Source organism: Microtus ochrogaster, chromosome 5 (genome assembly GCF_000317375.1).
Source record: "Microtus ochrogaster isolate Prairie Vole_2 chromosome 5, MicOch1.0, whole genome shotgun sequence".
In the NCBI taxonomy this organism is placed as follows: domain Eukaryota; kingdom Metazoa; phylum Chordata; class Mammalia; order Rodentia; family Cricetidae; genus Microtus; species Microtus ochrogaster.
The window spans coordinates 13,707,183-13,718,357 of NC_022012.1; the positions used below are offsets into that span (position 1 = coordinate 13,707,183).

At 35.1% G+C, this 11,175-nt stretch overlaps 1 protein-coding gene across 1 annotated transcript; it reads right to left on the bottom strand.

The window, feature by feature from the left end:
* Positions 1-7,116: 7,116 nt before the first annotated feature.
* On the bottom strand, positions 7,117-8,067 carry LOC101978880 (olfactory receptor 7G2-like). Its single transcript, XM_013346156.1, has one exon. It carries the CDS (start codon positions 8,053-8,055, stop codon positions 7,117-7,119), a length of 939 nt encoding a protein of 312 aa, XP_013201610.1. The 5' UTR covers positions 8,056-8,067.
* Positions 8,068-11,175: the final 3,108 nt, after the last annotated feature.

Below are 11,175 nucleotides of genomic sequence, written 5' to 3' on the forward strand. Positions count from 1 at the left end.
TATATAAGACATTGTCTTGATCTGCCTCCTTTACAACTCTGAAACCTGGAAAATGAACTGATCCTCAGAACAGTGGCTTAATGTATTTAAGATGGCATATCTCAGGAGGGTTCTCATCATTATACAAAGAGATAGGCTGTGTAATGAAGACACTACAAAATATCTCTATCTGTGGAAGGAAGTAAACTACAGAATATGGTAATTTGGCTTGAGATACTTTGGTCATATTATGAGAATGGATGACAGCAGATATTCAAAGATAGCACTACTTGGAAGAACTCACAGGAGAAGGCAAAGAGGAAGGACCAAAGAAACACTGGATAGACATTATTAAGGAAGACTGTAGAACCTTGTGTTTGACAATAGAAATATCTAGGACTGCCCAGAGCAGGAAAAGCTAAAGAATTTCCGTAAAATAGCTGCTCATGCATGTTTAAGGATTGTCAGGGCATAAATGATGATGATAAAGATAAAATGAGTGCTTCATGGAGTCTAGTTATGGTTTCCATACTCCACATCAAGTTATTTTGTCAAATTTTAAATATTGTGAATTTTCAATCATGTAATTAACTTAGAATATTTAATATATCCATGTATGTGACCAGGTAATTCTTGATTTTTTACTTCCTGAATCTTATTTGCATTGTTTAGCAGGGCTTTATTTGAAACTACTTTCTATTTATGAATATGCAAAGAGATCATAGGAAGAGAATAAGGCCAATACCAAAATGGTATTCATGTCTATATCTTTCTGTAACTTAATTATTTTTAAATGAAATCCATAATAAAACAACATCAAAAGTAAAAAGAACATATATATGCTCCGTGAATTCATTAATGATGATATTTTGCCTTTAAAATTCTTAAATTTCTAAAGCAGCATAAATCAAATAAAATCTATTAGGTTCCTGTGTACTATCCAACTTTCAAAGAGAAGAAAATATTTTACTTTTACTTCTCTAAATATGTAATTTTAAACTAATGTACAGATTTATTTTAATATATTTTTTATTAGATGCATATGAATATATGTAGACATATTACTAAATGTAATGTAAATGTTCTTATTTCCATCTTCTTTTCTATATCATTATTTATGTATCATCCCAAGGATAATAGGAAACTCATATTTCTTTTGTTATCTTGTGGCATACCCATGTGAAGTAGGCACATTTAGCCTAATAAGGAGATAAGCCTCTCAATGTTTGTCTTATATTCCACGAGTGAACAGAGAAATTGAAATGAGTCATTCTCTTTCTATTCTAATTTTCCCAAATAATGGGAACAGAAATATGCAAACCTACCGCTTGGTTGCCAGGACATGCATGGATGTTCCTCTAACTCATATTGTGGTTGTTGGTGGCATATAAGATGGTAGGTAGTCCACCTCTGGTATTTCTAGAACATTGTTCCAGAACATATGTATAGATGATTCATATGAAAGTTTTAGCTTCTGAACACCAAAAGGCAGCATATATAGAAATATCAAATTGATCACAAAAACTAAGCAAGCCTTTATCATTTTCTTATCAACTAACAAGAATAACATACCTTTTTTTCTCCAAACCCACCCTTCCCCCAAGCCTTTTCACCTGAGAGGTCCTTGGAACCCTGCAACACAGCCTGCTCCAGTGCTGAGGGGGCAGGAGAGGTGAGTCAGTGGCCACACAGCTTGACAGCTGGAAACACCAATCTCTGGGACCTTCCTAGTGGGACAGAAACCAGGGGTCCCTCCCAAACTCCCTGGCTTTTCTGGCCAGCCAGTGGGAAATGTTCTTGTTCCTGGGCTTTCCCTCGACCCACCCTGTCCCCAAGCCTGCCTTTTCATCTGTGAGGTCCCTGGAATCCTGCAACACAGCCTGCTCCAGTGCTAAGGAGACCTAATAAAGGGCAGACCAGGAAAAACTCCCAAGTACTCAGCCACAGCAAAGATTGAAACAAGACACCAAGACACTGTTGGCCTCATTTGAAGGAAGAAATGGGTAGGCAACAATGCAAAAATTCCTTCAAGATCCTAAAAAGCAACATGGTAATACAAGAATCCAGTTAGAATTTAACAACAATACTACTCCCAAAGCCTACAAACTCAGGGAAACTGAACAGTAATCTACTGAACTAGACCTGGGTGAAGGAAGAAATAAAGAAACTTAAGTCTTCCTTGAATTCAATGAAAATGAATGCACAACATATCCAAACCTACGGGATACTATGAAAACAGTGCTAAGAGAAAAGATCATTGCACTGAGTGCCCATGTAAAGAAAACAAAGAAAGCTCATATTAGTGACTAAACAGCACACCTGAAAGCTCTAGAATAAAAGAATCAGACTCACCCAGGAGGAGTAAAAGACTGGAAATAATCAAACTGAGGGCTGAAACCAACAAAATAGAAATACAGAAAACAATCCAAAGAATCAATGAAAAAAAAAATAGCTGTTTCTTTGAGAAAATCAACAAGATTGAAAAGCCTTATCCAAACTAATCAAAAGACAGAGAGAGAACACCTAATAAACAAAATCAGAAATGAAAAAAGGAGACATAACAATAGACACTGCGGAAATTCAGAAAATCATTAGGTCTTACTAAAGAAGCCTGTGGTCCAAAATTGGAAAATGTAAAAGAAATGAATACTTTAGAAAGATACCGTATACCAACATAAAGTCAAGCCCAGGTGAGCAATTTAAACAGACCTATAAGTTATGAGGAAATAGAAGGTGTCATAAAAAACATCCCAACCAAAAAGAGCCCAGTGCCAGATGGTTTTGGTGCAGAATTCTACCATAACTTTCAAGAAAAACTAATATCTAGACTCCTCAATGTGTTCTACATAATAGAAACAGAAGGGTCATGGCCAAACTCTTTTTATGAACCTACAGTAACTGTGATAGCAAAACTGCAAAAAGACTCTACCAAGAAAGAGAATTACAGACCAGTCTCACTCATGAACATCAACGCAAAAATTCTCAATAAAATATTGGCAAACACAATCCCATAACACACTAAAATTTCATCCATTATGATCAAGTAGGCTTCATCCTAGAGATGCAGGTCTGGTTCAAAATATAAAAATCTATCAATGTAATCAATTGTGTAAATAAACTAAAAAAATGATAATTTTATAAGATGCCAAAAAAGCATTTGACAAAATTCAACAGCCCTTTTTGATAAAGATATTGGAGAGATTAGAGATAAAAGGATCATATCTACATATAATAAACACAATATGCAGCAAACTAACAGCTAACATCAAATTAAATGGAGAGAAACCTGAAGCGGTTCCACTAAAATCAAGATCAAGACAAGGCAGTCCACTCTCTCCATATCTCTTCAACACAGTGCTTGAGGTTCTAACAATAGTAATAAAACAACATGAGGAGATGAAGGGAACTCAAATTAGAAAGAAGTCAAACTTTCGTTATTTGTGGATGATATGATAGTGTACATAAGTGACTGCAAAATCTCTACCAGAGAACTCCTACAACTGATAAATACCTTCAGTGATTTGGCAGGGTCAACTCACAAATATCAGTAGCCCTCCTATACACAAAGCCCTCCTATATACATAATGAAGTTGAGATGGAAATCAGCTAAACATCGCCTTTCACAATAGCCACAAATAGCATAAAGTATCTTTGGGTAACACTAACCAAGAAAGTGAAAGACCTATTTGGCAAGAACTTTACATCTTTGAAGAAAGAAATTGAAGAAGATTCCCCAAAATGGGAAGATCTCCCATGCTCATGGATAGGAAGAATTAACATAGTAAAAATGGCAATTCTAACAAAGGCAATCTATAGATTCAGTGCAATCTGCATCAAAATCCCACTACAATTCTTCACAGAGAAAGCAATAATTCTTGAGAGAATTTATTGTTCATTGAGAGAACAATAATCAACTTTATATGGAATAACAACAAACCCAGGAGAGCCAAAACAATCCTATATAATAAAGGAAATTCCAGAGACATGACCATGCCTGACATCAAGCTCTATTACAGAGGTAAGGTAATGAAACCAACATGGTATTGGCATAAATACAGAGATGTTGACCAATGGAATTGAATTGAGACAACATATATTAATCCATATACATATGAACACTTGATATTTGACAAAGAAGCTAAAATTATACAATGGAAAAAAGAAAGCATCTTCAACTAATGGTGCTGGAATAACTGGATGTTATCCTGTAGAAGAATGAAAATAGATCCATTTATATCACCAACCACAAAACTCAGGTCTAAATGGATTAAAGACCTCAATATAAATACGACCACACTAGACCTGATAGAGGAAAAAGTGGGAAGTAGCCTTCAATGCAGGGACTCAGGAGACCACTTCCTAAATATAACCCCAGTATCACAGACAATAAGAGCAACAATGAATAAATGGGACTTCCTGAATCTGAGAAGATTCTGTAAAGGAAAGAACAGAGTTCATGAGACAAAATGGCAACCTAATGAATGGGAGATCTTCACTAACCCCACATCAGGCAAAGGCCTCATCTCCAAAATAAATAAAGAACTCAAGAAATTAGACATTAAAATTCTAAATAACACAATTAAAAATGGGGTACTGAACTGAACAGTGAATACTCAACAAAAGAATTTAAAATGTTTAAAAAGTACTTATGGACACGTTCAATCAACTTCCTTAGCAATCAAAAAATGCAAATCAAAACAACTTTGAGATACCATCTTACACCTTTCATCAACATCAAAAACACCGATAGCTTATTCTGGAGATGATGTAGAGTAGGGAAAACACTCATTCAATGCTGGTGGGAATGCAAACTTGTGCAATCAATTTGAAAATCACTGTGATGTTCTCTCAGAAAATTGGGAGCCATCATACCATAGTATTCAAGTATCCATAGTAATACCACTCTTGGTAATATACCAAAAAGATGCTCAAACATACTTCAAAAGCATTTGTTTACCTATGTTCATAGCAGCATTATTTGTAATAGTCAGAACCTGGAAACAACCTAGATGCCCTTCAATGGAAGAATGGATGAAAGAAATGTGGCACATCTACACATTAGATTACTACTCAGTGGTAAAAAAGAACAATGACATCTTGAATTTTTCATGAAAATTGATGGAAGTAGAAAACACTATCCTGAGTGAGATAACCCAGACCCAAAAATATGGATATGGCATGTACTCAGTCATATGTGGAATCTAGCCATAAACAAAGGACATTGAGCCTATAGTTCATGATCCTACAGAACCTAAGTAATAATGTACAACTAAAGAAAAACATATACAGATCCATCTGGAAAAATAGAAGCACACAAGATAGCCTGACAAAATTTGGGATCATGGGGTGGGGATAGAAGGAAGGGGAGAATGGGAAGAAGAGGGGAGAAAGGGAGTGTTGGGGAAAGCTTGAGGGAATTAAATTGGTGAGACGGAGGAAGGACATATATGAGAGCAAGGAAAGAGATATCTTGATTGAGGGAGCCATTTGGGGGTAAGCCAGAAAGCTGGCTCTAGAATACTTCCCAGGAATCAACAAGCCAACCCTTTGCAATAAAAAGCATGCCTGAACTGGCTTTGCCCTGTATTCAGACTGATGATTATCTTAAATATCATCATAGAAACTTTGTATAACAAAAGATGGATACAATGACAGAGACTCATAATGGAACACTGGACTGAAGAGCAGAAGGAAGGAGAATATGAACAAGGAAGTCGAGACCATGAGGATTTACTCACTGAGACAATGTGCCTGAGCTAATGGAAGCTCACCTACTCTAACTAGACTGGTAATAAATGAGCATGGGATCAAACTAGTCCCTCTGAAGGTGGTTGACAGTTGGGGCAGACTGAGGACCCAAAAACAATGGAACTTGGATTTGTGTCTACTGCAAATACTGGCTTTTTGATATCCTATCCTGTTTGGATGCATACCTTGCTCAACCTGGATGTAGTGGGGAGGGCCGTGGACTTTCCACAGGGCAGAGAACCTTGCCCTCTATTAATATTAGAGAGGGAAAGGGGATGGTGTGTGGAAGGAGTGGGAGGGAAGTAGGAAGAGGGGAGAAAGTAGGAATTTGGATTGGTATTTTTTAAGTAATAAAATAAGATAATAAAAAGTAAGTTTAATATAATTTGAAAGTTGCAGCAAGTAAAAAAGCTATGAAAAGCAAACTCTCTTTGCAAGACATCTAGACAGTTGGGAAGAGGAGCAATATATAATTAAAATAATCATCAAGGTTACAGTGATGACTCCCTAATAAAAGTCAATGTAATGCCACTTACAACAGGCAATAACCACCACCAGGAAGACAGAAAATCTTTTCTAGCCAGGCACTTACACTCAAGTTCATAAAAACATATACATACACATACACATACATGTAATACCAGTAAAAAAAATAAGGTTTAGAATATCCACAGAAGTAAAGCATGAAAATGTTCAAAGTACTACTCAAATGTCATCAAAGCAAATCTGTTTAGGCTTGAAAAACACAGAAACTATAAGAGACAGTGTACGGGTATTGTACAAAATGGTAAATGATGTTTAACATTCTATTTCATAGTAAAATAATGATATTTGAGATCACATATAGTTAACATGTGGCTATAAACGTTTTGAACATTAATAAAGTGTATATTTGCAGGTAATAAAAATCAACTCTATTGTCTTATTAAAACTTCTAGTAACATTGTTTTTTAAATATAATTAAATCATTTTAACATCTTAATTTTTCTACCTTCAATACCTCTATTGTGTCCCATCTTCCCTCTCAAAATTTTGACTCACTTTCAATTGCTATTTAATATATAATATACCCTATTTATAAATTTATTTTCATACCTAGATCTGATTTTATATAGGATAAAATTATGAAAATGTGAATTTGTTTGCATGTTTTGGTATTTGGTATGAGAAAATAGATCCAATGTATAATGTGAATATCACTTGTCAAAATTTTATCAACATCAATAAATAAAAAAATAATAAATCAAGGACAACATATGGATAGATTATTTTTTGTCAGAGTGGTGTATAGATCACAGCAACACACAAGATATCAAGATATTGTGGGCATTTAAACAGTTTTTTCTTGGTAGGACCCATGAAAGACTCAAGTCAAAATCAAGTAATACATCATGGAAGGCAAGGTACCTTTGTGATAAGTTTCCTTAAGGCTTTCTTCATATCCCTATTCCTTAGGCTATAAATAAAGGGGTTCAACATTTGAGGGAGGACAGTATACATCATATATGAAACTGTAGTGATCTGAGGTGAAACAGTAATTGCAGAAGTGACATAAACTCCCACTGCTGCCCCATAGAATAATGACACAACTACAAAGTGAGACCCACAAGTGGAAAAGGCTTTATACCTTCCTTTCATTGAAGATATTCTCAAAATAGAAGAGACAATTCGAGTATAAGAGAAAATTATTCCAGAGATTGGAATGCCACCAAATATAAATGTTGCAAGATATATCAGAATATAGTTGATGAGAGTATCAGAACAGGCTAGCTTAATGACCTGAGCCAGTTCACAGAAGAACAGAGGAAGTTGAAGGTTTGTGCAAAATGAGACCCGCAGTATCATCAGACATTGTAATAAACTGTTCACTATGCTAATGGTCAGTGACAAGAGAATTAGCACACCACAGAATTTTGGATTCATAATTACTGTGTAGTTCAGTGGGTGACAAATAGCTGCATAGCGGTCATAAGCCATTGCAGCAAGGACACAGCTTTCTAATACAGCAAAATTCAAAACAAAGCAGGCCTGAGTAAGACAGCCCATGTAACTGATGCTCTGATCCTGTGTGTGGATGTTTTTCAGCATATTGGGGACTGTTGTTGTACTAAGGCAGATGTCAGTAAATGAAAGTTTGGAGAGAAAGAGGTACATGGGTGTTTGCAGATGGGCTTCAGAGCTGACCGCAAAAATGATGAGCAGATTTCCCAGAATTGTGACCAGATATGTAAAGAGAAACAGGCCAAAGATGAGGGGCTCCATTGTAGCATCATTTGTCAGTTTCAATAGAAAAAAGTAGGAGATGCTTGTTTCGTTTCCAGGTTTCATGTTGATGATAAACCTAACGAAAACAGAGTAGAATAAAATATTTAAAGGCCAAGATTCAACATCACTCAGAAGCATGTTAGAGATAAAAGTTATACTCTAAACCCAAACATATTCTTCAATCTCATTTAAGAGATAAACCAGTAGATAATACTTAAAATTTCATGCAGTTGGTTTTGTTATATGCTTATATTTTTCATTTAAATATTTTCTATATTTTGGTAGGGAAGTTCTTCATGTTGACACACAGATAATGGACAGAATAGAACTTATAGGAATAAGGGCTTTCCCTTTGCCCCATGAGTTTTGGGGTAGGAGTCAGGTTGTCAAACTTGTCAACAAGAGACAATCCTTTCTAGACCATCTTGAATGATCTATATATCTTAAATTTTGAAGAAATATATATTAATAAAGGTCACTAACATCTCCATGGTGAGAACTACAGACATAAGTATTTTTCCTTGTTAAAAAAATATCATTATCTTTTCATTTTCATGCCTTTTAAAATACACTTTTAATAAACTCACAATACTTTATTAAGAGAATTTTTATAATAGAAAGTTAATATATCTTAAAGTGCAAATTCCTTTCATTGCTACATAATTATGAAATTATTTTATTATTACAATGAAATAATTGAAATTAAGTCATTTTCAATCCCAATGAATCTATAAAGCAGAAGCTAGAGTTAACACATTGTGAGAACAGTTGAATAATTTGTAATAAACTACAGAATCCATTTGCTGTATTATTTATCATTTCATTCTGACTTATTGATAATCATTTTTACCACTTACAGAACAATCTTTAATTAATTAAAGAAGCAAAACAGAAGAATATTATCCTGGTCTTAGGAAAAATTCAAAATAACATTTTTATGGATTCTCTGGTACTTCACATTATACACCTCAAACACACTTATTTAGATGTGGTATTCCCTTCTGTATGCTATAAATTGCATTGGTTAATAAAGAAACTGCTTTTGCCTAGGATAGCAAAACAGAAGTAGGCAGGGTAAACTAAACTGAATGCTGGTAGAAAATAGGCAGAGTCAGTCAGAAGCCATATATACCCCTTCTGGAGATTGATGATGGAACTTAACCCGGTAAGTCATAGCCTCCTGGCAATACACAGATTGATGGAAATGGATTAATTTAAGATATGAGTTAAGCAGAAATATGCTTAAGCTATTGGATAAGAAGTATTGCAAATAATATGGTTACTGTGTGATTATTTCAGAGCCCAGCAGCTGGGAACAAACAAGTGGCCTTCTATTACAGATTGACACCAACAAGGCAAATGAAAATCCACTTAAAACCTGACAGAGTTTTGGAAAGAATTCTAGGGGAAAAAAAACGGAGTTAGCACAGCTTCAAGTTGTGACTTCTTTATGAAATATTTTCCTGATTTATCAGTAGCATAAAAAAAAGCCACAAGATTTTGACAGGGTGGGTTTCTGGGTTGTGCTGCTAGTACAAACTCTTGCTCTTTCAGGAGGCCAATCATCTAAATGGAGTTTGTGGGCAAGTTGCTGCAAGGTTATTTGGTGGCAGCATGGGCCAACTGGATATCAGAGTTGAACTGGAGATGATGGGCTCCCACCCAGCAGTCTCAGAGGTAGGAAACAAATTTCTGTCATCTTGGACTGGGCAAAGCAAGCAGGCAAGCCATATTTGCTCTTGCAATGCCACTGCTAAGGTTTTTAAGAAGCATTTAGGATTTTAAGAAGCAGTCCTGGTAAGATAATGATTACAAATACACAATAAAGACAAATTGAGATAGAAAAGACCTCTAAATGGGTCCCAGTGTTGGATATATGTATGTAGGCTTGGAAGAGAGAGAGAGTTAGAAAAAGAAGTAAATCACTTAAATAAATAGAACAACCATAATAAAATAAATATTAAACATGTAGAAAACATAATAGAGTTAGAAAAATAAGCCACATAAAGATGAAATATGCACAGAGAGTCTGGATTATATATATATACATTATTGTGTTTTCTTTGAATTTTTTTGACTGTGAAGCAGCTTTGTACAGAGAGACATTTCATTGTATGGGCTGCTAATCTAAACCAACATATATGTTTTAAAACTTTCTTGACTTCAAAATTTTTGTCTAAGGACAAGTTGCTTTGAAAAAAAGGATATTCTTTTGTTTTCACAGAAGATGAGAACCTGTGGAATCCTTCCAGACTAATGTGGTTTAATGGAGCAAAACCCCCTGAAAGGCTGCCATGAATAACTCCCAAAATACTTCACCCAACAAAAAGCAAGAAACAGTTTGGAGTAAACTATACCCAAATTCCCAAGTATTGCTTATAAATGTTTGCTTACATTTAAAGTAGGATATGCTATAGATATAATTATTTTGCATTGATATGAATCTTGTTCTGTTGAGGCCAATTTGAAGTCGTTTTTTTATACGTGTGTTTCTGCACTTGATTAAGGTATTGTGTTTATGCAGCTCATTTAAAATGTACTGCATAATTAAGAAACATAGGTTAATAAACAGTCATCTTTAATAGTTAAGCTTGTAGTCTTGTTATATTTTCTAGATGTACAGAGGTATAGTTCAGATGAATAGCTATTCTTCAAACATCTCAACAACTACAGAAAATGGCATTTAAAATACTTTAATAACTTAGAACTGTTTATTACATGAGACACATCTGTTCATGTAGTACCAATTACTTTAAGTGGATGATGGACATCAAAGAGAATTCTTATGGAGTTTGCTAGCCATTTGGGCAAGAATCTGCTCTTACTTCAACTGCTTTCTGCTATACTATATGACTTAAACAAGCAAGTCCCACAGAAAAATTACTGCTGAACTTGCCTAAAGGTGAAATGGTCCTTTGGGGTTCCTGCTTCATGAAAGAGTCTCCAGGACAGTTTTCAAAACACAGAAGAAATTAACTGACATACTGCCAATATAGGTTGAACTGTCTTTGAAATTTCATGCTTCATAGAAAAATCTGCTGGAAACTGTGGGCCTATAGGCTGAAGGTAAATGCCCCAATAATACAGAAGAACTTTGTGTGGCTGTTTAGGCAGCAAGATGTCTCTGTTAATATTAGAGTTTTTGCCCCAGTGGTGGTGGCGCACGCCTTTAATCCCAGCACT